Raw genomic sequence first — 23,470 nt, forward strand, 5'->3', positions numbered from 1 at the left:
TAGTTTTAATGTAACTTGAATTTTTTTTTTTTTTTTTTTTTTGAGACAGAATCTTACTCCCAGGCTGGAGTGCAGTGATACGGTCTAAGCTCACTGCAGCCTCTCCCTCCTGGGCTCAAGTGATCCTCCCACCTCAGCCTCCCTAGTAACTGTGGCTACAAGTGCGTGCCACCATGCCGGGCTAATTTTTGTATTTTTTGTAGAGATGGGGTTTTGCCGTGTTGCCCAGGTTGGTCTCAAACTCCCGAGCTCAGGGGTTCCGCCTGCCTCGGTGTTCCAAAGTGCTGGGATTACAGGTGTGAGCCACAGCTCCCGGACTTGTAGTTTGATTTTAACAATCCTTTCCTTTAGGGTTACTGCTTTCTATTTGTTGTTTAAAGGAATTCTTCTTTACCCTGAAGTCATAAAGATATTGTGTTCCACTTCCTTCTAAAATTTTTAAGGTTTGATTTTCTCACTTATGTGCTTAATCATCTAGAATTGATACTTGTGCACACTATGGGGTTCAGATAAATTTTTGTGCTTGTTTCCATATAGTTAACCACTTGCCCCAGTAACATTTTTGGAATGGCCCAGCTTTCCCCCACTAAACCCCGCCGATACCTCTCTCATGTATCAGGTTCTCATTAACGCAGGGGTCTGTTTCTGAGCCTTTTACTCTCTTTGTTCCCATGCGAATGCCACATAATTATTATGGTTTCATGTTAAAGCTTAATATCTTCTAGAGCAAGTCTTCCCTCTTCTTCTTAAGTAGTGTCTTTGGTTATCGTGTTTTTATTTTACAAGGTTGTTGGGGTTTTGATTCAAATTGCTTTGAATTACAAGATCAATTTGAGGAGAGTTGACATTTCAATGATATTTAACCTTCTGGTTCATCATGTACTTATCTCCATTTTTAAAGAGTCTTTTTAATGTCTTTCATTAAAGTTTATAGATTTTCTTCCTAAAATTCCTATACACGTTCTTTCATTATAATTATTCCAAGGTAACATTTTTTTCTTGCTTGATAAATGTCTATCATTAACAAATGCTTTTCTCTTAAACTCTTGCTGGTATGTAGAAATGCAATTTAACTTATATCAGTCATCTTGAAAAAATCTATTATTAACACTGTCAGTTTGTCTGAATTTTTTTGAACACTCTATCCATGAATAGTGATGATTTTGTTCCCCTCTTCCTTCCCCTCCTCCCTGTTTCTCTTATTTTTTCTGTCTTGTTCTGGCTGCCCCCTCCAGTACATGCTGAGTAGAAATAGAGATCAAGAAATACCCTTATCACTGCTAAGCATGAGATTTGCCATTTAATTTGCCCTTTAGAAAAGTTCCTTCTACTTTTTTTTTTTTTTTTTTAAGACGGAGCTTCTTGTTGCCCAGGCTGGAGTGCAATGGCGCGATCTTGGCTCACTGCAACGTCTGCCTCCCATGCTCAAGCAATTCTCTTGCCTCAGCCTCCCCAGTAGCTGGGACTATAGATATGCGCCACCACGCCCAGCTAATTTTGTATTTTTAGTAGAGACGGGGTTTCACCATGTTGGTCAGGCTAGTCTCGAACTCCTGGGCCTAAGTGATCTGGCCTCTGCGGCCTCCCAAAGTGCTAGGATTACAGGCGTGAGCCACGGTGCCCGGTTGACTTTTTTTTCTTTTACCTTAATCAGTCTTCCAGAAGTTTGCCAATTTTAGTAGTGTTTTTAAGGAATTAACTTTTATTTTTGCTGATAGTCCCCATTGTATCTTTGTTTTCTCTTTCATTAATTCTGCTCTCATCTTTGTTTCCTATTTTCTTTGGGTTTATCTCCAAGACATTTTTTCATAAATTCTTTGTTTGAGATGGAGTCTCACTCTGTCCCCCAGGCTGGAGTGCAGTGGTGCGATCTCGCCTCACTGCAACCTCCACCTAGTGGGTTCAAGCGATTCTCCTGCCTCAGCCTCCCGAGTAGCTGGGATTACAGGCACACACCACCATGCCAAGCTAATTTTTTGTATTTTTTAGTAGAGACAGGGTTTCACCATGTTGGCCAGGCTGGTCACGGACTCCTGACCTCAGGTGACCTACCAGCCTCAGCCCCCCAGAGTGCTAGGATTACAGGCGTGAGCCACCACACCCGGCATTTTTCCTAAATTCTGAAAATGGATACTTAACTCATTAATTTTTAGCTTTTCTTCCTTCTGGATGAAATCATTAAAGGATATACATTTTCTCATAAGTTTACTGATCTCCATTTTTAATAACAAAGAGTAGGTTAAAGACAGTGTTTTCAGCAGGCACTTCGATCAGCATTTAATGAGTCATTTTGTATTCATTTTATTTATCTTTAAAGTTATTCTCTATTTGTGGTACTGGGTTTCCATTTATAGTAGATGGAAAGTTTCTTTTCATAATACATTTATTTAATTAAAATATTATTTTGGGAAAAATAAATATTAAGCAAAGAATAAATAGGTGGTACACAAGTAGGCCAAAGATCATCAAAGTAGTATGTTGTAGCTCAAAAATGAAAAACAAATTATGAGAGTGATTCATCACGGGCTATATTTTGAGAAAAGAATGATCTGGGTAACCGCTACCTTATCACCTTCACATGTATTGGCTCACAGCATACATAATGATTCAATCATGGTGGGTAATTTCTGATAATTAAGAAGAGTATGGCAGTTTCTAGGGAGATGAACATGTGCAAACGTTCTAAGTTTCCAGGAAAGGAACAATAGTGTTGGGAATTCTAAATTGTGAGTTAGATGTTAATGGCAGAAGTAGTATTAAAATTAAAAGACTGGGCTGGGTGCAGTGGCTCACACCTATAATCCCAGCACTTTGGGAAGGCCGAGGTAGGTGGATCACCTGAGATGAGGAGTTTGAGAGCAGCCTGGCCAACATAATGAAACCCTGTCTCTACTAAAAATACAAAAATCAGCCAGGCATAGTGGTGCATGCGTGTAGTCCCAGCTACTGGGGAGGCTGAGGCAGGAGAATTGCTTGAACCCGGGAGGCGGAGGTTGCAGTGAGCCAAGATCATGCCACTGCACTCCAGCCTAGGCAACAGAGCGAGACTCCATCTCAAAAAATAAAAATAAAAAAATAAGAAAATAAAAATAAAAATGAAGTTAAAGACTGGATTATTTGAAAGAGATTGCATTCAGGAGGTGTGAGACAAGGACGCAGTGATCTCTGAGACCCAGCATGTGTATATCAAAGGACAAGTCATGTCATGTTTAACCCACTTCCCCCTTATTAGTAGATGAGGCTATCGGACTGGCCAAGCAGTGTAAGTCAGAAGGAAGACTGCAGCTTGGATTAGTAATACATTGGGCAGAATCATCCTATTCTGTTAGAAATGACAGGAATAAATGCGATTGATAACAGTACATTTATAATGGCTAAGAGAGTTACTGAGGAAATATTATCCAAAGATTGATTTTTATAATAAATGTATCATTGTCCATGGGGAGTAAAATTTAATAATTTGCCACGGAGCTCTATGCTGTTTAGCAGTGTTATCAAACATGCCTGGTGATACGAAGTTAATTAATATTCTAGATTACAGAACCTGTATTCTTAAAGATATCGACAAACTGGAATTAGAGATTCAGTGAGGTCGACAAGCATGAACGTGCAGTGTTCCACTGAGATCAATACTGCTCTGATTCCCTTCTGATGTTCCTACAGAGGCCGAGCACTAGTGGCAGATAGCCCTGGAGGTCCTGCTTCCAGTGTAACTAATTCCAGATTTCCCTTGAGTTCTGATCTATCATATAAAACCTGCATGTTTTGTATTCATATAAACATGTTTATATTCATATTTTTTCTTTTTGAGATGGAGTCTGGCTCTGTCACCCAGGCTAGAGTGCAGTGGTGCGATCTTGGCTCACTGCAGGCTCCGCCTCTCGGGTTCACACCATTCTTCTGCCTCAGCCTCCTGAGTAGCTGGGACTACAGGTGCCCGCCACCACGCCCGGCTAATTTTTTGTATTTTCAGTAGAGACGGGGTTTCACTGTGTTAGCCAGAATGGTCTCGATCTCCTGACCTCGTGATCCACCCGCCTTGGCCTCCCAAAGTGCTGGGATTACAGGCGTGAGCCACCGTGCCAGGCCCCAAGTCCTGTATTTTACAGATAAAGAAATTGATCCTAATCCTTCACTTTATTATACATGACCTCTTTTAATTTTAAACATTTCAAACTGGAGTCTAATTTTAAGTCTATTATCACACGAAAGGTTTCCATCTTCTTGCTAATATAGTTCCTTAATTTAATTTTAATTCTTAAATTCTAAATTTACATATATAGTTTTTCTACTTCTTGGCATGGCAATCAAAATTTCATGATTTATTCATGAAAGAATAATAAGATTTTGCATTGGTATGTCTGAATTAATCTCACTCATGATGCCTAGTAATATTTTTAATTATAGCAAGTTACTGGGAAAGTGTTTTCAGAAAAGCATTTACAGTGAATATGGAGTTCTTTTCCTGGGTTTTCATGAACATACAAGAACTGATAATGTAATCAGTATAGCTTAGGTTGTTATTCCTACATTCCTTTTTTTCCCCACAATGAAACATTGTTGCATAGCAAATGCAGAATAAGAAGTCCGGAGCTGGTCTTCTGTTTCCAGTCCATCCCTTCCTGGTTGGATGGGCTGAAACAAGTAACTGACCTTCCTGTGCATCAAGTTTAACATATCAGCGTCTCTACCTTTCTTGTTCTGTCTACTTGAAATTTAGTATAATAATGTCTAAGAGAGCTTCTTGAAAATTATGAAGTATTTTAGAACAATGAATGGGCAGAAAGTGCAGTCCCACGTGTCCCTCCACTTACCATTGTTTATCAAGTTTGCCGGCCGGGCGCAGTGACTCATGCCTGTAATCCCAGCACTTTGGGAGGCTAAGGCAGGCACATCACCTGAGGGTGGGAGTTCGAGACCAGCCTGACCAATGTGGAGAAATCCCGTCTCTACTAGAAATACAAAATTAGCTGGGCGTGGTGGCACTTGCCTGTAATCCCAGCTACTCAGGAGGCTGAGGCTGGAGGATCGCTTGAACCCAGGAGGAAGAGGTTGCAGTTAGCTGAGATCATGCCATTGCACTCCACCCTAGGCAAAAAGAGTGAAACAACTTCTCAAAAAACAAAAAAAAAGTTTCTCGTTTTACACTGAGGCTTCCTTGGGTTAGCCCAGATTGTGCCCAGCACCCTAAAAAATAAAAATTAAAAAGAAAGTTTGTCATTTTTTTCTTCTATTTATTTCTTAAAATGTTAGACTATTATAGGTACCAATAGTTATAAGGAATATTACTAGTAAAATAAAACCTTTCTGATAACACATTTACCCTTTTCTTTTCTAAGGTAAATATTTTGCTTTCAAACATGAGTTATTATTGTACACACAAAGTTGTAGGTTTGGGTCGGGGGCAGTGGCTCACACCTGTGATCCCAGCAGTTTGGGAGGTCGAGAGGCAGGCAGATCACTTGAGATCAAGAGTTCAAGACCAGCCTGGCCAACAGGGCGAAACCCCATCTCCACTAAAAATACAAAAATTAGCTGAGTGTGGGGGCAGGCGCCTGTAATCCCAGATATTCAGGAGGCTGAGGCAGAAGAATCACTTCAACCCGGGAGGTAGATGTTGCAGTGAGCCAAGATCATGCCACTGCACTCCAGCCTGGACAATAGAGGGAGGATCTGCCTCAGAAAAAAACAAACCAAACAAAAAAAAAACAACAAAAAAAACGGGTTTGGGTTTAAAGGGTGTTGTTCCTGAAAAAAGGCACATCACATGTGAGTGAAGCACATACTGCCACTTGGAAGAAGCCAGGGAAATAGAGGGAACATGAAACTAAGTGGTTAAGTAGATGTACTTCTAATTTTTTTTTTTTTTTTGAGACAGAATCTGGCTCTGTTGCCCAGGTCGGGGGAGTGCAGTGGCACGATCTTGGCTCACTGCAAGCTCCACCTCCAGGGTTCACGCCATTCTCCTGCCTCAGCCACCCCAGTAGCTGGGACTACAAGCGCCCACCACCACGCCCGGCTAATTTTTTGTATTTTTAGTAGAGACGGGGTTTCACCGTATTAGCCAGGATGGTCTCAATCTCCTGACCTTGTGATCTGCCTGCCTCTGCCTCCCAAAGTGCTGGGATTACAGGCATGAGCCACCGCACCCGGCCGATGTACTTTTAATTTCTATAGCTGCACATGTGCGTTTGTTGGTTGCCTGTCTTGTGAGGCCAGAAACGAATGCCATGTTTGGCAGAGCTGTAGTGCCACTAGCAGAGTATAATTAGAAAGTCACTGGAGCTGAGTACCATGGCCCTCTTCAATGCGGAATTGCATTTTCAGTGCATTTTCAGTGACTTCAAGTGCTTTTCCTTAACCCTTTCTTTACCCTTCCTTGATTTTTCTTACAGGATCACAGAAGTGAGGCCAAGATGCCCACGTCACCAGAGCCAGAAGAAAGGCTCCTACCAAAGAATATTTTACATCTGCTGAGATGAGGGTGAGAAACTTCAAAATCCGAGAATTTCTGCACCGTTTTCCCCAAGAACCTTCAAAAAGAAATACAGAAAATTCTCAGATGAAAATAAATTGAGTTTGCTTTGGGGGAAAGCCAAAAATCTTTAGCGAATCCACACTGTTTTATCCTGAGAACGTCCGTGGGTCGCTGGATCACAAGGCAACCGTTATCAGACTGGAGAGTCATACTTTAAGGAACACAAATGCAAAACACGACAATGTTTCCTGACATCAGATGATGAATGGACACTGAAGGGAAAAACAGGCTTTTTTTTCCACCTGGCAGGAAGAGCTGAACTTGGAGTACACATTTAAAGGAAGCACAGAGGGAAGACTTAAACAGAAGAAAGAAGCATACTTTCATGGTTTTCACAAACAAATATCCTAGGAGAATTGATCATGGAGACCAAAGAGAACAGGTAAATGAGTCAATGTTTTAAATGACAATAATTTGCATCGGGATTTTAAGACTTGTTAGATTTTCCCAAATGAAACATAGATAGGCAAAAACAAATGAAAGCACTCGAGAGTTAAAAGTGAACCAACTATCCATACCTCAGTTCTAACTGAAATTGTGTATGTAATTTTTCAAGCCAAGGGTTAAAAATAATTTCTTTGACTTTGCCCAGATAGTTTTGCATTTTGTGTATACTGGTGAGGCTATTGTAATGGAGAGCTGACTAGATGTAGCCCATTTTCTCCTTCATGAAATATATCTATGAGTGCCTCTCACTGCCATATGATTGTTTGGAAAATATAAAATAGACAACTGTGAAATACTTAGAATTCTATTGAATAACCTGAGGAGAGAGAGAGAGAGAGGGGAGAGAGTGAGAGAGAAAGATAACTCTACTTTTCCCTTTATAAATTATGACAATAAAATATAATGCTTGCTCTTTTTCTCAAATTTAGTTGCTATCTTATAAGAATATATGCTTATTTTACAAGCTTGAGGATTTGTGCAAAAAATAAAATGTATGTATATTTATATAATTATTCCTTAAATTTCTGTATGTGCTTCTTTTTTTCTTAAGCATAACAAAATACTCTTTCATTAATTTTGAATGCTGTATTTCGATATTACATTCAATAATTGAAATTTTAGTGCCATAGAGATCAGGGAAGGCTTCACATCTTGTTAACCTAAAGATATCAACAAATAAAACGTCTTCATATTTGGTTTTCCAAAGCAAAACATTGAAAAGAACTCACTGTATTGCTCTTTAGCTTTTGAAAACTGTTACCAATTATACAGTGGAACAAAGTGATACTTTTTCAGTAGTGCTTGCCTCTTAGCTTCAGGATTCATTTTGTGTGTGAATGGACAAGAGAATTGAGATGACTTTATGGGCTTGATTTTTATTAAATGATTGAAATATTTGATTGTTTTCCATATTTCTCATATTATGAGAAGTCATGTGAGATTAATTTCCACACCATTACTGATGCTAAATTATTTAAACATGAGAGAAGTCTACTTATCTATCATCATACATGTTATCTTGCAGTATTTCTGTGGATTTTTTTAAACCTTCTCAAATGCTTCCGTATTAGTGCATTCCCTCCTAGTTTTGGAACCAGACTTTTTTTCAAATCAAAGGTGAACCCATTTTCCTTTAACTTACCAGTTGACTTCTTTGTACTGGTAATTTCGTTTATACATCCATTTTAAAGAGCAGTGACTATGTAGAATCATTGAGGCTGACACTAACTATAAATGTTTAATAATTAGGATTGATTTGATGCATCTAAAACCAGCAGGTTATGCTGTCTTTGTATTCAAAATGCAACAAATTCCATTCATCGCTAGAAAAAATATGAATTAACTTTGCGTGTATTTTTGCAGAGATTTACATTATATAGGCTTTATGTACCAAATTACTTAAAGCTAAAATGTTAGCGACTAGATATAGCCACATTTATGAACACATAGAGTAGATATTTTGAAAGTCAAAATATCAGTCTTTTTAAAAAAAATAAATACACTTTTATCAAACCAGGCTGGTTTATATAAAACCAGCCGGGTGCAGTGGCTCACACCTGTAATCCCAGCACTTTGGGAGGCTGAGGTCAGGAGTTCAAGACTAGCCTGATCAACATAGCAAAACCCTGTCTTTACTAAAAACGCAAAATTAGCTGGGCATGGTGGCGCAGTCACAGCTGCTTGGGAGGCTGAGGCAGTAGAATCACTTGAACCCAGGAGGCGGAGGTTGCAGTGAGCCAAGATTGTGCCATTGCACCAGCCTGGACAACAAGAGTGAAACTCCCTGTTGAAAAAAAAAAAAAAAAAAAAGAGGGCTGGTGCGGTGGTGGCTCACCCCTGTAATCCCAGCACTTTGGGAGGCCGAGGTGGGCGGATCACGAGGTCAGGAGATCGAAACCATCCTGGCTAACACGGTGAAACCCCATCTCTACTAAAATGCTTAAAACTAGCCAGGCGTAGTGGTGGGCACCTGTAGTCCCAGCTACTAGGGAGCCTGAGGCAGGAGAATGGTGTGAACCTGGGAGGTGGAGCTTGCAGTGAGCTGAGATCACACCACTGCACTCCAGCCTGGGTGACAGAGCAAGACTCCGTCTCAAAAAAAAAAAAAAAGAGTAAAACCTATTTTATTAAGACCATAAATATGCCTAGTCTAGTTATTCTGGGGAAAAAAAATTCTTTCTTTTTTTTTTTTTTTTGAGATGGGGTCTTGCTCTGTGGCACAGGCTGGAGTGCAGTGGCGCAATCTCGGCTCACTGCAAGCTCCGCCTCCCGAGTTCATGCCATTCTCCTGTCTCAGCCTCCCGAGTAGCTGGGACTACAGGTGCCCCCACCACGCCCGGCTAATTTTTTGTATTTTTAGTAGAGATGGGGTTTCACCGTGTTAGCCAGGATGGTCTCCGTCTCCTGACCTCATGATCTGCCCGCCTCGGCCTCCCGAAGTGCTGGGATTACAGGCGTGAGCCACTGCGCCGGGCCAAAAAGAAAATTCTTAAAGTTAGAGAGGATCCGCTCTAGGCTTCTGGAGCTCTGGGGTCCATAGTTGTGTGTGAGGGTGGTGGGGGCATGCTCAGAGTCACAGCATTAACACACGGGGCCTTCCTAGGCCCTGGTTTTATGGAAAAAGGTTTTGTGGTAAAAGAAGTTAAATTATCTATCTAATAAGGCATGTAAAACGTGATGTACGCAATGAAATGAAAGCAGATATATTATTAAATATATTCATCTGAAATTTCAAGCTAAAAGTTGCAACATAACAAATCTCATTTGTTGAAAGCTGCTTTGGGACTGGCTCCTTCTCCACTGCTTTCAGGAAGATGTTGGAGCATCAGACTATCTTAGTGCAAAAGGCAGATTCCAGGGGTGGGCCAGATTTGGGGAAACTGTCCCAAGGGTTCCAAGGAAACAGCTCTAGTTACAGTGTGCTTAGGAGCAGGGCATACTTGGGCTTAATTCAGGCTAGTGGAAATGTCTAGGAATCCTCTCTTATGTTGGGGGGTGGGGGCTTCATTTGATGAATGTGACAACTGAAGTCACATGACTTGCTCAGAATCATATTCTGACACCTATTAAAATAGTAAAGAAGACTTTATTCAGGACTACTTTGATAGGCATCAAGACGATTGCAACAGGGGAGAGGGATAGGGACTCAGCTCCTAATACAGCAAAGACAGCTGAGGATTCACAGCCAATGAACAATGTGGGGGGTCACTGCATGGAAAATTACTAAGGGGGAATGTCAAAAGTCAGGGACTCTTGCTGAACTGACTTGAAACAATGATCGGCTATCAAGGAGGGGTTGAGGTATCCGATGGGATGTGGAGGTGATCAGATAGCCAGAGTCAGGGGATTCTGTCTGAACTGACTTGGCGGGATGCATGCACCAACTGGGCTAGGCAGGACCCGAAGACAACGCTTTGTCAAAAAGAGGGTGTGGGAGAGCCTGTCTAATGTTTGGTTAAAGAGAAAGTCTATTTTAGTTCCCCTTGTTGTTCATGAAAGAAGAGACATTCTTCTGTCTGAACAATCTAAGTCCATTACTTGTTGGTTGTCTTTTGTTCATTAAGGACCAGCTGAACCATCTGTTGAGACTTGGTGATAGGGGATATTTGCTGGATGGTTCAATAAGTCAGACATTTTTGAAAAACAAAAAGAAAAACAGGCCGGGCGCAGTGGCTCACCCCTGTGATCCCAGCACTTTGGGAGGCCGAGGCGGGTGGATCACGAGGTCAGGAGATGGAGACCATCCTGGCTAACACAGTGAAACCCCGTCTCTACTGAAAATACAAAAAAATTAGCCAGGCGTGGTGGCGGGCACCTGTAGTCCCAGCTACTTGGGAGGCTGAGGCAGGAGAATGGCGTGAACCTGGGAAGTGGAGCTTGCAGTGAGCCGAGACCGCGCCACTACACTCCAGCCTGGAAGGCAGAGCAAGACTCCGTCTTGAAAAAAAATAAATAAATAAAAAGAAAAACAAAGATGCATGGGTAGAGCAGACTTTAAACTCAGTTTCTGAGTCTAGATGTCGGCCTTGCAGTATCTTTGGGTGGCAGAATGAGGATGGCAGTGGCCCTCTAGTGGCTCTCCTGGCTTTCAGTTTGAATGTCCTTGGTGATGGCATAGACATCAGTGTCACTGTCATGGTTATTTCCTGGAGCAGAGTGTGAAAGATACAATGTGCCAAATGGCTGACTTTAATTTGCAAAGAGGTGAAAAATAGCTCAAAGACAATGAACACATCTAGTAACTGATAACCCACAAGTGTGTGCTGTAGTTTTCTATTGAAGCATAAAATATCTCTCTACAGTGATGCCTCCTTTTTGATTCAAGATAACCAAAGTAGATTGTTTTCATTTGTAAAATGTCTGGTTTCATTAGATTTGGCCTGATTATTTACATAAATGCAAAAAATAGTAATTGATGACGTGAGGTTTTGTTTTGGCCCATTAATTTTTTAAAGTCGGGTTTAATAGGATACAATTTACATAAAATAAAATTCTCCCTTTTTGTAAATTTATTGTGATTTGAAAATACTAAAATTCATGATATGAATTTGTGGTAAGAGAAGTGTTTTATGTGGAATTGGCAGTTGTTTAGTTGATATTAGGAGAAATAATACTTAATATTAGAACTTTTTTTTATTATACTTTAAGTTTTGGGATACGTGTGCAAAACGTGTAGGTTTGTTACATAAGTATACATGTGCCATGGTGGTTTGCTGCACCCATCAATCCATCATCTACATTAGGTATTTCTCCCAATGCTATCCCTCCCCTAACCCCCACCCCCCGACAGGCCCTGGTGTGTGATGTTCCCCTCCCTGTGTCCCTGTGTTTTCATTGTTCAACTCCCACTTACGAGTGAGAACATGTGGTGTTTGGTTTTCTGTTCCTGTGTTAGTTTGCTAAGAATGATGGTTTCCAGCTTCATCCATGTCCCTGCAAAGGACAGGAACTCATCCTCTTTATGGCTGCATAGTATTCCATTGTGTATATGTGCCATATTTCCTTTATCCAGTCTATCATTGACGGGCATTTGGATTGGTTCCAATCTTTGCTATTGTGAACAGAGCTGCAATAAACATACGTGTGCATGTGTCTTTAGAGTAGAATGATTTATAATCCTTTGGGTATATACCCAGTAACGGGATTGCTGGGTCAAATGGTATTTCTGGACAGTGAGGAATCGCCACACTGCCTTCCACAATGGTTGAACTAATTTACACTCCCACCAACAGTGTAAAAGCGTTCCTATTTCTCCACATCCTCTCCAGCATCTGTTGTTTCCTGACTTCTTAATGATCACCATTCTAACTGACATGAGATAGTATCTCGTTGTGGTTTTGATCTGCATTTCTCTAATGGCCAGTGACGAGCATTTTTTCATATGTTTGTTGGCCACATAAATATCTTCTCTTGAGAAGTGTCCATATCCTTTGTCCACTTTTTAATGGGGTTGTTTTTTTTTTCCTTATAAATTTGTTTAAGTTCCTTGTAGATTCTGGACATTAGCCCTTTGTCAGATGGATAGATTGCAAAAATTTTCTCCCATTCTGTTCACTCTGATGATAGTTTCTTTTGCTGTGCAGAAGTTCTTTAGTTTAATTAGACCCCATTTGTCAATTTTGGCTTTGATTGCCATTGCTTTTGGTGTTTTAGTCATGAATTCTTTGCCCATGCCTATGTCCTGAATGGTATTGCCTAGGTATTCTAGGATTTTTATGGTTTTAGATCTTACATTTAAGTCTTTAATCCATCTTGAGTTAATGTTTGTATAAGATGTAAGGAGTCCAGTTTCAGTTTTCTGCAAATGGCTAGCCAGTTTTCCCAATACCATTTATTAAATAGGGAATCCTTTCCCCATTGCTTGTTTTTGTCAGCTTTGTCAAAGATCAGATGGTTGTAGATGTGTTGCATTATTTCTGAGGCCTCTTTTCTGTTCCACTGGTTTATATATCTGTTTTGGTACCAGTACCATGCTGTTTTGGCTACTGTAGACTTGCAGTATAGTTTGAAGTCTGGTAATGTGATGCCTCCAGCTTTGTTATTTTTGCTTAGGATTATCTTGGCTATATGGGCTCTTTTTTGGTTCCATATGAAATTTAAAGTAGTTTTTCTAATTCTTTGAAGAAAATCAATGGTAGCTTGATGGAGATAGCATTGAATCTATAAATTACTTTGGGCAGTATGGCCATTTTCACGATATTGATTCTTCCTATCCATGAGCGTGGAATGTTTTCCCATTTGTTTGTGTCCTCTCATATTTCCTTGAGCAGTAGTTTGTAGTTCTCCTTGAAAAGGTCCTTCACATCCTTTGTAAGGTGTATTCTTAGGTATTTTATTCTCTTTGTAGTAATTGTGAATGAGAGTTCACTCATGATTTGGCTCTCTATTATTGGTGTATAGAAGTGCTTGTGATTTTTTCATATTGATTTTGTGTCCTGAGGCTTTGCTGAAGTTGCTTCTCAGCTTAAGGAGATTTTGGGCTGAGACAACGGGGTTTTCTACATATGAAATCATGTCATCTGCAAATAGTGACAATTTGACTTCCTATCTTCCTATTTGAATACCCTTTATTTCTTTCTCTTGCCTGATTGCCCTGGCCAGAACTTCCAATACTATTTTGAATAGGAGTGGTAAGAGAGGGCATCCTTGTCTTGTGCCGGTTTTCAAAGGGAATGCTTCCAGCTTTTGCCCATTCAGTATGATATTGGCTGTGGGTGTGTCATAAATAGTTGTTATTATTTTGAGATACGTTCCATGGATACCTAGTTTATTGAGAGTTTTTTAGCATGAAGGGCTGTTGAATTTTATCAAAGGCCTTTTCTGCATCTATTGAGACAGTCATGTGGTTTTTGTCATTGGTTCTTTTTATGTGATGGATTATGTTTATTGATTTGTATATGTTGAACCAGCCTTGCATCCAACGTCTACGGAACTCTCCACCCCAAAGCAACAGAATATACATTCTTCTCAGCACCACATCGCACTTAAAATTGACCACATAATTGGAAGTGAAACACTCCTCGGCAAATGCAAAAGAACACAAATCATAACAAGCAGTCTTTCAGACCACAGTGCAATCAAATTAGAATTTAGGATTGAGAAACTCACTCAAAACCACACAACTAAATGGAAACTGAACAACCTGCTCCTGAATGATTACTGGGTAAATAACAAAATTAAGGCAGAAATAAATAAGTTCTTTGAAACCAATGAGAACAAAGACACAACGTACCAGAATCTCTGGGACACTGCTAAAGCAGCTTTTAGAGGGAAATTATAGCACTAAATGCCCACAGGAGAAAGCAGGAGAGGTCTGAAATTGACACCCTAACATCACAATTAAAAGAACTAGAGAAGCAAGAGCAAACACATTCAAAAGCTAGCAGAAGACAAGAAACAACTAAGATCAGAGCAGAACTGAAGGAGATAGAGACACAAAAAAACCCTTCAAAAAATCAATGAATCCAGGATCTGTTTTTTTGAAAAGATATACAAAATAGACGCTAGCTAGACTAATAAAGAAGAAAAGAGAGAAGAATCAAATAGACATAATAAAAAATGATAAAGGGAATATCACCACTGATCCCACAGAAATACAGACTACCATCAAGAGAATACTATAAACACCTCTACCCAAATAAACTAGAAAATGTAGAGAAGATGGATAAATTCCTGGACATATACACCCTCCCCAGACTAAACCAGGAATGATTTGAATCCCTGAATAGACCAATAACACGTTCTAACATTGAGGCAGAAATTAATAGCCTACCAACCAAACAAAGCCCAGGACCAGCCGAATTCTACCAGAGGTACAAAGAGGAGCTGGTACCATTGCTTCTGAAACTATTCCAAACAACAGAAAAAGAGGGACTCCTCCCTAACTCATTTTATGGAGCCAGCATCATCCTGATACCAAAACCTGGCAGAGACGTGAGTTTTTTGAAGTTTGCTTTGCTGGAACTTGTGACAAGGACTTTTTTTTTTTTTTTTTTTTTTTAGATGGAGTCTTGCTCTGTTGCCCAGGCTAGAGTGCAGTGGTGCAGTCTCGGCTCACTGCGACCTCCACCTTCTGGGTTCAAGTGATTCTCCTGCCTCAGCCTCCTGAGTAGCTGGGATTACAGGCATCTGCCACCACGCCCAGCTAATTTTTTTTGTATTTTTTAGTAGAGACGGGGTTTCACCATGTTGGCCAGGCTGGTCTCGAACTCCTGACCTCGTGATCTGCCTGCCTTGGCCTCCCAAAGTGCTGGGATTATAGGCATGAGCCATCACACCCGGCCCAGATTAAACTTTTGAAAGCATCTGCAGGTTAGGAAGCCATGCTAAGAACTTGCTCTCAGACTTTATCTGCAATACCTATATATTTGGGTGAATTCCTCTTTTCTAGGTCCTAAGGTTCCTGGGCCTGCCAGGAAATGACCTTCTTTACTCTTCTGAAAGGCTGGGAACTCCATAAGCAAGGTACCAGGCAGATTTCCTGAGAGGACTTTGTAAGCATTCTCTCCATAAAGTCAACCTTCATTCCTTAAAACTGTCTGCTCATATCTGATTCTGTGCATATCATTCTCAAATATAACATTCCAGTCAAAGCCGTTGTCATATGACCAAAGTTTCCAATTATGCCTTGTTACAGGGGGAACAGATTCCTATTGAACTTATGCAAGTAACTATATAACTATGAAGATGTGTTTCTGAATTCTGGAGGGATTAGTTGGGAAGGCAAATGTCAATGCTTTATTTCTGTTTACAAAGGCATAATCACTAAATTGCATGGTATAGATTGTGAATTATAGGTAGCTTAACTGTTATAGATAGCTTAACAGAAAAGGAATTTCTTAAATCCTACGGCAATATTCCAGACAAAAACCATTGTCATCATTTATTAGTTCATTCAGTCCCATGTAATTAATTATTGTTCTGCTTGATCTAAGGTTAGCAATTTTATGAATCCATAGCTTCTCTACTATATCTCTGGAAAGTCTTTTTTTTTTTTTTTTTTTTTTTTTTTTTTTTTTTGAGATGGAGTCTTGCTCTTTCACCCAGGCTGGAGTGCAGTGGTGCAATCTCGGCTCACTGCAAGCTCTGCCTTCCAGGTTCACACCATTCTCCTGCCTCAGCCTCCCGGGTAGCTGGGACTACAGGCACTCGCCACAACAACCGGCTAATTTTTTGTGTCTTTTCTGGAGACAGGTTTCACCATGTTAGCCAGGATGGTCTCAGTCTCCTGACCTCATGATCTGCCCGCCTTGGCCTCCCAAAGTGCTGGATTAGAGGCGTGAGCCACTGTGCCTGGCCTCTGGAAACTCTTAGTCTAGTAGTGTGGCCTCAAAGTTAATAAGGAATGCCATTAGGAGTCTGTTCCCAGAGTACCTGGCTTAGTTCTTCCCATGGATCTCTGAGACAGTCCCTTTTTGGTGAGAACAAGCACTTCGGCCTGTGATTGCAGATGCTTCTGGAAAAGCATCACAGTAGAAAGTAAAACAAAAGTGATGCAAAAGCCTTAAGACAGTTAAAGAGCTAATGGAAGTTTATTTGACAAAGAAATTTTGTTATTTCTTTTTTTTTTTTTTTTTTTGAGACGGAGTCTTGCTCTGTCACCCAGGCTGGAGTGCAGTGGCGTGATCTCGGCTCACTGCAAGCTCCGCCTCCCGGGTTCACGCCATTCTCCTGCCTCAGCCTCTCCGAGTAGCTGGGACTACAGGCGCCCGCCACCACGCCCAGCTAATTTTTTTTTTTTGTATTTTTAGTAGAGACGGGGTTTCACCACGTTAGCCAGGAGGGTCTCGATCTCCTGACCTCGTGATCCGCCCGCCTCAGCCTCCCAAAGTGCTGGGATTATAAGCGTGAGCCACCGCACCTGGCGGGAAATTTTGTTATTTCTGTGGCAGGTGTGAACTTCCAAAATTTGAGACTGGTCTCAGTTAATTTAGAAAGTTTATTTTGCCAAGGTTGAGGATACGTCCATGACACAGCCTCTCAGAAAGTCCTGATGACGTGCCCAAGGTGGTCAGGGCACAGGTTGGTTTTATACATTAAGGGAGACATGAGACATCCATCAATATATGTAAGAAACACAGTGGTTTGGTCTGGAAAGGTGGGACAACTTGAAGCAAAGGCAGGAAGACTGGAAGTGGGGAGGGAGCTTCTAGGTCACAGATAGGTGATACACAAGTGGTTGCATTCTTTTGAGTTTCTGGTTAGCCTTTCCAAAGGAGGCAAATCAGATATGCATCTATCTCAGTGAGCAGAGGAGTGACTGAATAGATGGGAGGCAGGTTGGCCCTAAGCAGTTCCCAGCTTGAGTTTTCCTTAGCGATTTTGGGGGCCCAAGATCTTTTCCTTTTACATGTGTAACACTTTAAAACAGTAACTAGAATTATGACTAAAAATATTGTACCAGGACATGTCATGGACAATGCAGGTATTGACACATTTTCTAGGAACTTCTTATAATTGCTAAAATATTTATATTAATAATATTTACCCATTTGAATGTAACCTAGCAAAGGTTAGGTATCTTTTTTTATTTGACATGCTTTTCATTCAGTTCAACTTATTGAATAAACTTAAATTTTAACATCACTCTATTTACAAGGTGAAAGAACAAATTTGGGAGGATTTTCCAAGGGCCCTATGGGAAAACTCAAGGTCAATTGTGGATCAAGGTTTTGTTTAGGATTTGATTTGGGGAAGGCAAAATTGTCAAAAATATCAAGAGGTTTGAACATTTGACTAAATAGGATGTTAGGTTGGTGTGAAACAATGCTTAGCTACCTATTTAACCAAAGTGACTGAGGACCAAGCTCTGATTTTTATCTTACCCAAATTCCTATCTAAGGGGTCTAGGGAGTCACACCCTATAAACCATAAATTCTCATCAGATGGGTTATATTTGACCCTGTATATTGTGACTTACAACTCAATCTCACTCTGGCATTACATTATGAGACAAGGGAAAAAGATTTAACCTCAAAATATATTTCCTTGCCATACCTTGAAATTGCCCTGCTAAATATCTTGTGGGAAAAATCCACATTCTATACAGAATCCCCTTCCCCTGTTTGTTTTCCTTCCTTCCTTCCTTCCTTCCTTCCTTCCTTCCTTCCTTCCTTCCTTCCTTCCTTCCTTCCCAGATCCAGGAGATAATTGTAAGAGTTAAAGAAAGAGGAAAGAAACATAAAATGTGGCTTGGCAGTCAACGACAAGTTTTCTTTAGTTAAAACCTGAGAGGCACCCCTGGCCGATAGCAGTCAGGAGCACTTTCTCTTACAGGCTGAGAGTATATATTGGTTTTAGGGTGAGGGGGCTTATCACAAGCTTGGAATGTTTGTGTGTGTGGAGAAGTTTATGGCAGGGTTGGAAGCTCTCTGGTAGGAGGGGAGGTTATCTCGAGGCTGGCATCTTCCTGGCTGGAGGGGGCTTATCTAGGGGCTAGCATGTCTGTGATGGGGGATGTTAGAAACAAGAGCTCAGAGTCACAAGGAAAACGAGCACTCAAAGGATTTCTAAGCAAGGCAAATTTACTTCTGCAGAAGGGTGCCACTCACACTTCTGGCCGCTGCGAAAACACACCAAACAAAGGACAGAAGGGGGTTTTATCCCTAACATGGTTAGTCCCTGCTTCTGTGTCCTGTCCCCATTGGCTGGAGTAGGAGTGTACTATATAAACTGACCTGATTGGTTACTGTTTAAAATTGAATATGGCTAATTAGGTGGGAAGGGAGAGGCTGTCCATTACAGTACAAGACATGTTTGGGCATGTCAGGGCACAGCAAAGGCAGGAAGGATAGTTTCGGTGGGAGGGGCAGTTTACAGAATGGGTAGCCAGGAGTAAAAGAGGACTCTTTCCAAATAAGGAAAAGATGTGAGTTACAGATTGGGACCAGCAGGAGAAGTTGTTTACAGAGCAGGTAGCTTAGGAGAAGGGACAAGGAAGTTGATCTCGAGAACAAAGAACAAGAAGGTCAGAAATTAAACCATTGAAGAGGAACTTACTATATCTGACAGGGAGGAGTTTGGGATGTTTCTGGTTGGAGATGTTATTTGTGGTTTATGGTCATGCTGACCTTAGCCATCAGGCTGGTGCCATTTGGATTTAGGTGGTTTTTTTATTAAGGTGAACTTTAGAATGAGAGGCTTGTCCGAGATGGTGATGCTCCTGCTCTATCAATAATCGACTAAGAGCCAGGCATCCATTTTTTTTTTTTTTTTTTTTTGAGATGGAGTCTCGCTCTGTTACCAGACTGAAATGCAGTGGTGCAATCTCAGCTCACTGCAACCTCTGCCTCCCAGGTTCAAGCAATTCCCCTGCCTCAGCCTCCCAGCCCGAGTAGCTGGGACTACAGATGTGCACCACCTCTCCCAGCTAATTTTTTTTTTGTATTTTAGTAGAGATGGGGTTTCACCATGTTGGCCAGGGTGGTCTCAACCAGGCATCCTTTTAAGTCCAATAAAAAACAATTTACAACCTGCTCTCTCTGAAGTCTGTTATCTAAGAGCTTCTTCTGCACAATAAAACTTGGTCTCCACAATCCTTTACCTTAACCTAAACATTCCTTTCCATTGATCCCAGATCTCAATTGTCCTCAAATAATAATATTTGATAAACTCAACCAATTGTCAACCAGACAATGTTTAAATTTACCTATAGCCTGGAAGCCCCTGCTTTGAGTTGTTCCACTTTTCTGAACCAAACCGGTGTATTTCTTTCTTTCTTTTTTTTTTTTTTTGAGACGGAGTTTCGCTCTTGTCACCCAGGCTGGAGTGCAATGGCACCATCTCGGCTCACTGCAACCTTTGCCTCTTGGGTTCAAGCAATTCTCCTGCCTCAGCCCCCTGAATAGCTGGAACTACAGGCACGCACCATCATGCCTCGCTAATTTTTTACATTTTTAGTAGAAATGGGGTTTCACCACGTTGGCCAGGCTGGTCTCGAACTCCTGACCTCAGGTGATCTGCCCACCTCGGCCTCCCAAAGTGCTAGGATTACAGGCATGAGCCACCACACCCAGCCAAAACCATGTATTTCTTAAATGTATTTTTAAAATTTAATTTAATTTTATTTTATTTTTTGACATGGAGTTTCGCTCTTGTTGCCCAGGCTGGAGTACAATGGTGTGATCTTGGCTCACTGCAACCTCCGCCTCCCAGGTTCAAGCAATTCTCCTGCCTCAGCCTCCTGAGTAGCTGGGATTACAGGCATGCATCACCATGCCTGGCTAATTTCATATTTTTGGCAGAGACAGGGTTTCTCCGTGTTGGTCAGGCTGGTCTTGAACTCCCTACCTCAGGTGATCTGCCCACCTCGGCTTCCCAAAGTGTAGGGATTACAGGCATCAGCCACCATGCCTGGCCCTCTTAAATGTATTTAATTGATGTCTCATGCCTCTCTAAAATATATAAAACCAAGCTGTACCTCAACCACCCTGGGCATATGTTCTCAGAATCTCCTGAGTGATGTGTATGGGCCATGGTCACTTGTATTTAGCCCATAATAAATCTCTTCAAATATTTTCCAGAGTTTGACTCTTTTCTTTGATATGACAATAATAGTATTCAAAAGTAAATAGAGGTGGTAACATAATTGTAAAAAACCTTAGCTCTTAAATGTGAGAAGACTTGGTCCTTTTAAATTGCCAAGGACATGGTAAAGATTAGGACAGGAAATTATTCTGAGAAGACATAGAATCTTTGTCTCCTAGGTGGATTACTCAAAAGACAAAGAAAACCTTTTTACAGTTTGTTATTAAGAGCAGATCAATAATCCAAGAAAACTTTGTCATTTTCACAGAGACTAAAATGCATTAAAAAAGAAAACTTACAAATAAATTAATCCAATCTCAGTCAGCTTTGGCCACATGAGATAAGATTCCTTTTGCAGGCCTGGCGCAGTGGCTCACGCTTGTAATCCCAGCATTTTGGGAGGCCAAGGTGGGCGGATCACGAGGTCAGGAGATCGAGACCATCCTGGCCAACACGGTGAAACCCTGTCTCTACTAAAAATACAAAAAATTAGCCGGGCGTGGTGGCGGGCGCCTGTAGTCCCAGCTACTCGGGAGGCTGAGGCAGGAGAATGTCGTGAACCTGGGAGGCAGAGCTTGCAGTGAGCCAAGATCGCGCCACTGCACTCCAGCCTGGGGGACAGAGCAAGACTCCGTCTCAAAAAAAAAAAAAAAAAAAAAGATTCCTTTTGCAATATTTCTCACAAACCTTCTACAGCTTTTTATAGTTATTCAACTTTTGTCCTATGTTTGTTTCTTTCTCATTCTGGAACAACCAGTCATTTTACTTTAGAATAAAATTACTCTCTTTTCCCTTAATGAAAACATAGTTTGAAAACAAAGTTGTTTCACTTCACCCTTATTAATTGTAATAGTTTCCTTTACAAATATGGATTATAATTTTTAACCATTAGTAACCTTTTTTTAACAGAGAGAACTAGGAAGTAGACAACTGTGAATTGTCTGTTGTGTACCAGCGTTCTGTAGAAGGCTAGCAAGTTTTATGAATCTACCATCTCACAATTATTATAGGATTATCCTGTCTTGTAGTATAATTTTTCATATTTATTAATAACCCTAAATACATAGGCCCCCTAGACCATATAAGAAGCAGCCAAAATTATGTAATCTTAAACTTAGGCTTAGTAATTAATGTTTCAGTACTTGAGATTGCTTAGAAATTGCTAATGAATGTCTATTACTTAGTATAACTCTAAGGCTGCCAGTTGCCAAAAAGATTTTAGAGACTGTTTTTAGCAGACATATTATAACATTATATAAAACTAGCCATCATCTTAACTGTTTAAGTTAACTGTTAACTATTTTCAGTTGACATACACGTTAGGCATGTATCACAAAATTTTAAAAAAAAGTGAAAAGATTTAAATATGTGGGTTTCTATTTGTTTTACTGCTTGTTTGATATATATGAAGTAATGTATATCAAGCAGTTCATTTTTACTGCATCTTTACTTACACATTTGTTCTTCGGTTAAATTTATAATTTAAAAATTAATCTTAAACATCTAGTGGTTATAATTTTACCTTAATTGACCATAAATCCAAGAATAATGCTTATATTTAATGCTGATAATTCATTTTTATTAAACCAATAAATCCAAACTAGTCTTAGTTATTAATAATTTACTCAAATCATATGAACTTAAAAAACATTTGGATTGGTATCTGGATTTCTGGGAGTTTTAGGATATTGAATTTATATAAGTTCTTTTTTTGTTTTTTGAGACGGAGTCTGGCTCTGTCGCCCAGGCTGGAGTGCAGTGGCACACTCTTGGCTCACTGCAACCTCTGCCTCCTGGGTTCAAGCAATTCTCCTGCCTCAGCCTCCCATGTAGCTGGGGTTACAGGCGCCCACCACCACGTTCGGCTAATTTTGTGTTTTTAGTAGAGACAGGGTTTCACCATGTTGGCCAGGCTGGTCTTGAACTCCTGACGTCAAATAATCTGTCCACCTCGGCCTCCCAAAGTGCTGGGATTACAGGCGTGAGCCACGGCACCCGGCCTGAATTTATGTAAGTTCTGATTTATCTCTAAGCCAATGTGAATAGAAATCCTTTAAGGGATTTTATAAATTAACTTGGCAATCCCACGTAGAGGTAGAAAAATACCATCCATACATAACATACATGCATACGTATATAAAGTTACACACAGATGCAAATAGAGACCCTGTAGCTTTCATTCTGATATTTTAGCCACATGTCAGGTAAAAAGAGTAAAACAAAATTCACAGGTTTGTATAAAATACTTGGCTCTCATCTTTGCCCTGCTTCCTAAGTGTTTCTGACAGATGGAATAAGGTAAGATTACCTGCTCAGTACCAGGGCTAACGATTTCCACCAATATTTATGGAGGAGACTTGTAAGATTTTCATTTGCTCATATATCTGATTGCTTCTGGGGGTCCTTTGAGAGCTCCTGATGTGGATAGGAGGCCTAAGACTCCAGTGATTATAGGGAGGTGGGGGGCTTGAGTGGGAAGGGAAAGTTATGGCAGAAGTGGACAGGTGGATGGTGGAGAAGTAGGGGTTTCAAAGGCAACATATTAAAGGATTCAAAGGAACTGAAGGGAAGATCAAAGGTGGTGAAAGGAGGAAACAGGAGCAGAGCTGATAGGAAGGGAGAGGTCTTAAAGGTGCCTGTTTGGGGAAGCCATCAAAGTTCCAAATTATTCTTAGTAAAATTATGCCATAAGGAAGGAAGTGGACAGAGTGAGTGCATGCCCTAGTGGCCCTAGTGGTGGAGCATACAGCCCATCAAGGGCTTCAGAAGGGGGGTTTCAGTGACTGAGAAGCTCCCATACTCTTAACTAATGGTACTTTGCAAGCAATGAAGCCTAGGACTCTAACCCAGCCTCTATATCTAATAAACAGGGAAGCCCAGGACTCTGACCCAGCCTCTCTGTCGAATGAACAGAGAAGCCTGGGACTCCTCTAAACCAGCTTCTACAGTATACTCAGAATC

The 23,470-nt window shown here is 40.7% G+C and overlaps 1 protein-coding gene across 2 annotated transcripts in view; it reads left to right on the forward strand.

The window, feature by feature from the left end:
- SACS (sacsin molecular chaperone) overlaps positions 1–23,470 on the forward strand; it is a 113,672-nt gene that overhangs the window by 15,893 nt on the left and 74,309 nt on the right. For both annotated transcript variants that reach the window (XM_030813241.1, XM_030813244.1), the window contains exon 2: positions 6,396–6,920. In XM_030813241.1, the coding sequence (XP_030669101.1) occupies positions 6,901–6,920 (20 nt within the window). In that variant the 5' untranslated portion in view covers positions 6,396–6,900. The remainder of the gene's footprint in view (positions 1–6,395; positions 6,921–23,470) is intronic.

Source organism: Nomascus leucogenys, chromosome 5 (assembly GCF_006542625.1).
Source record: "Nomascus leucogenys isolate Asia chromosome 5, Asia_NLE_v1, whole genome shotgun sequence".
NCBI classification, from domain to species: Eukaryota; Metazoa; Chordata; class Mammalia; order Primates; family Hylobatidae; genus Nomascus; species Nomascus leucogenys.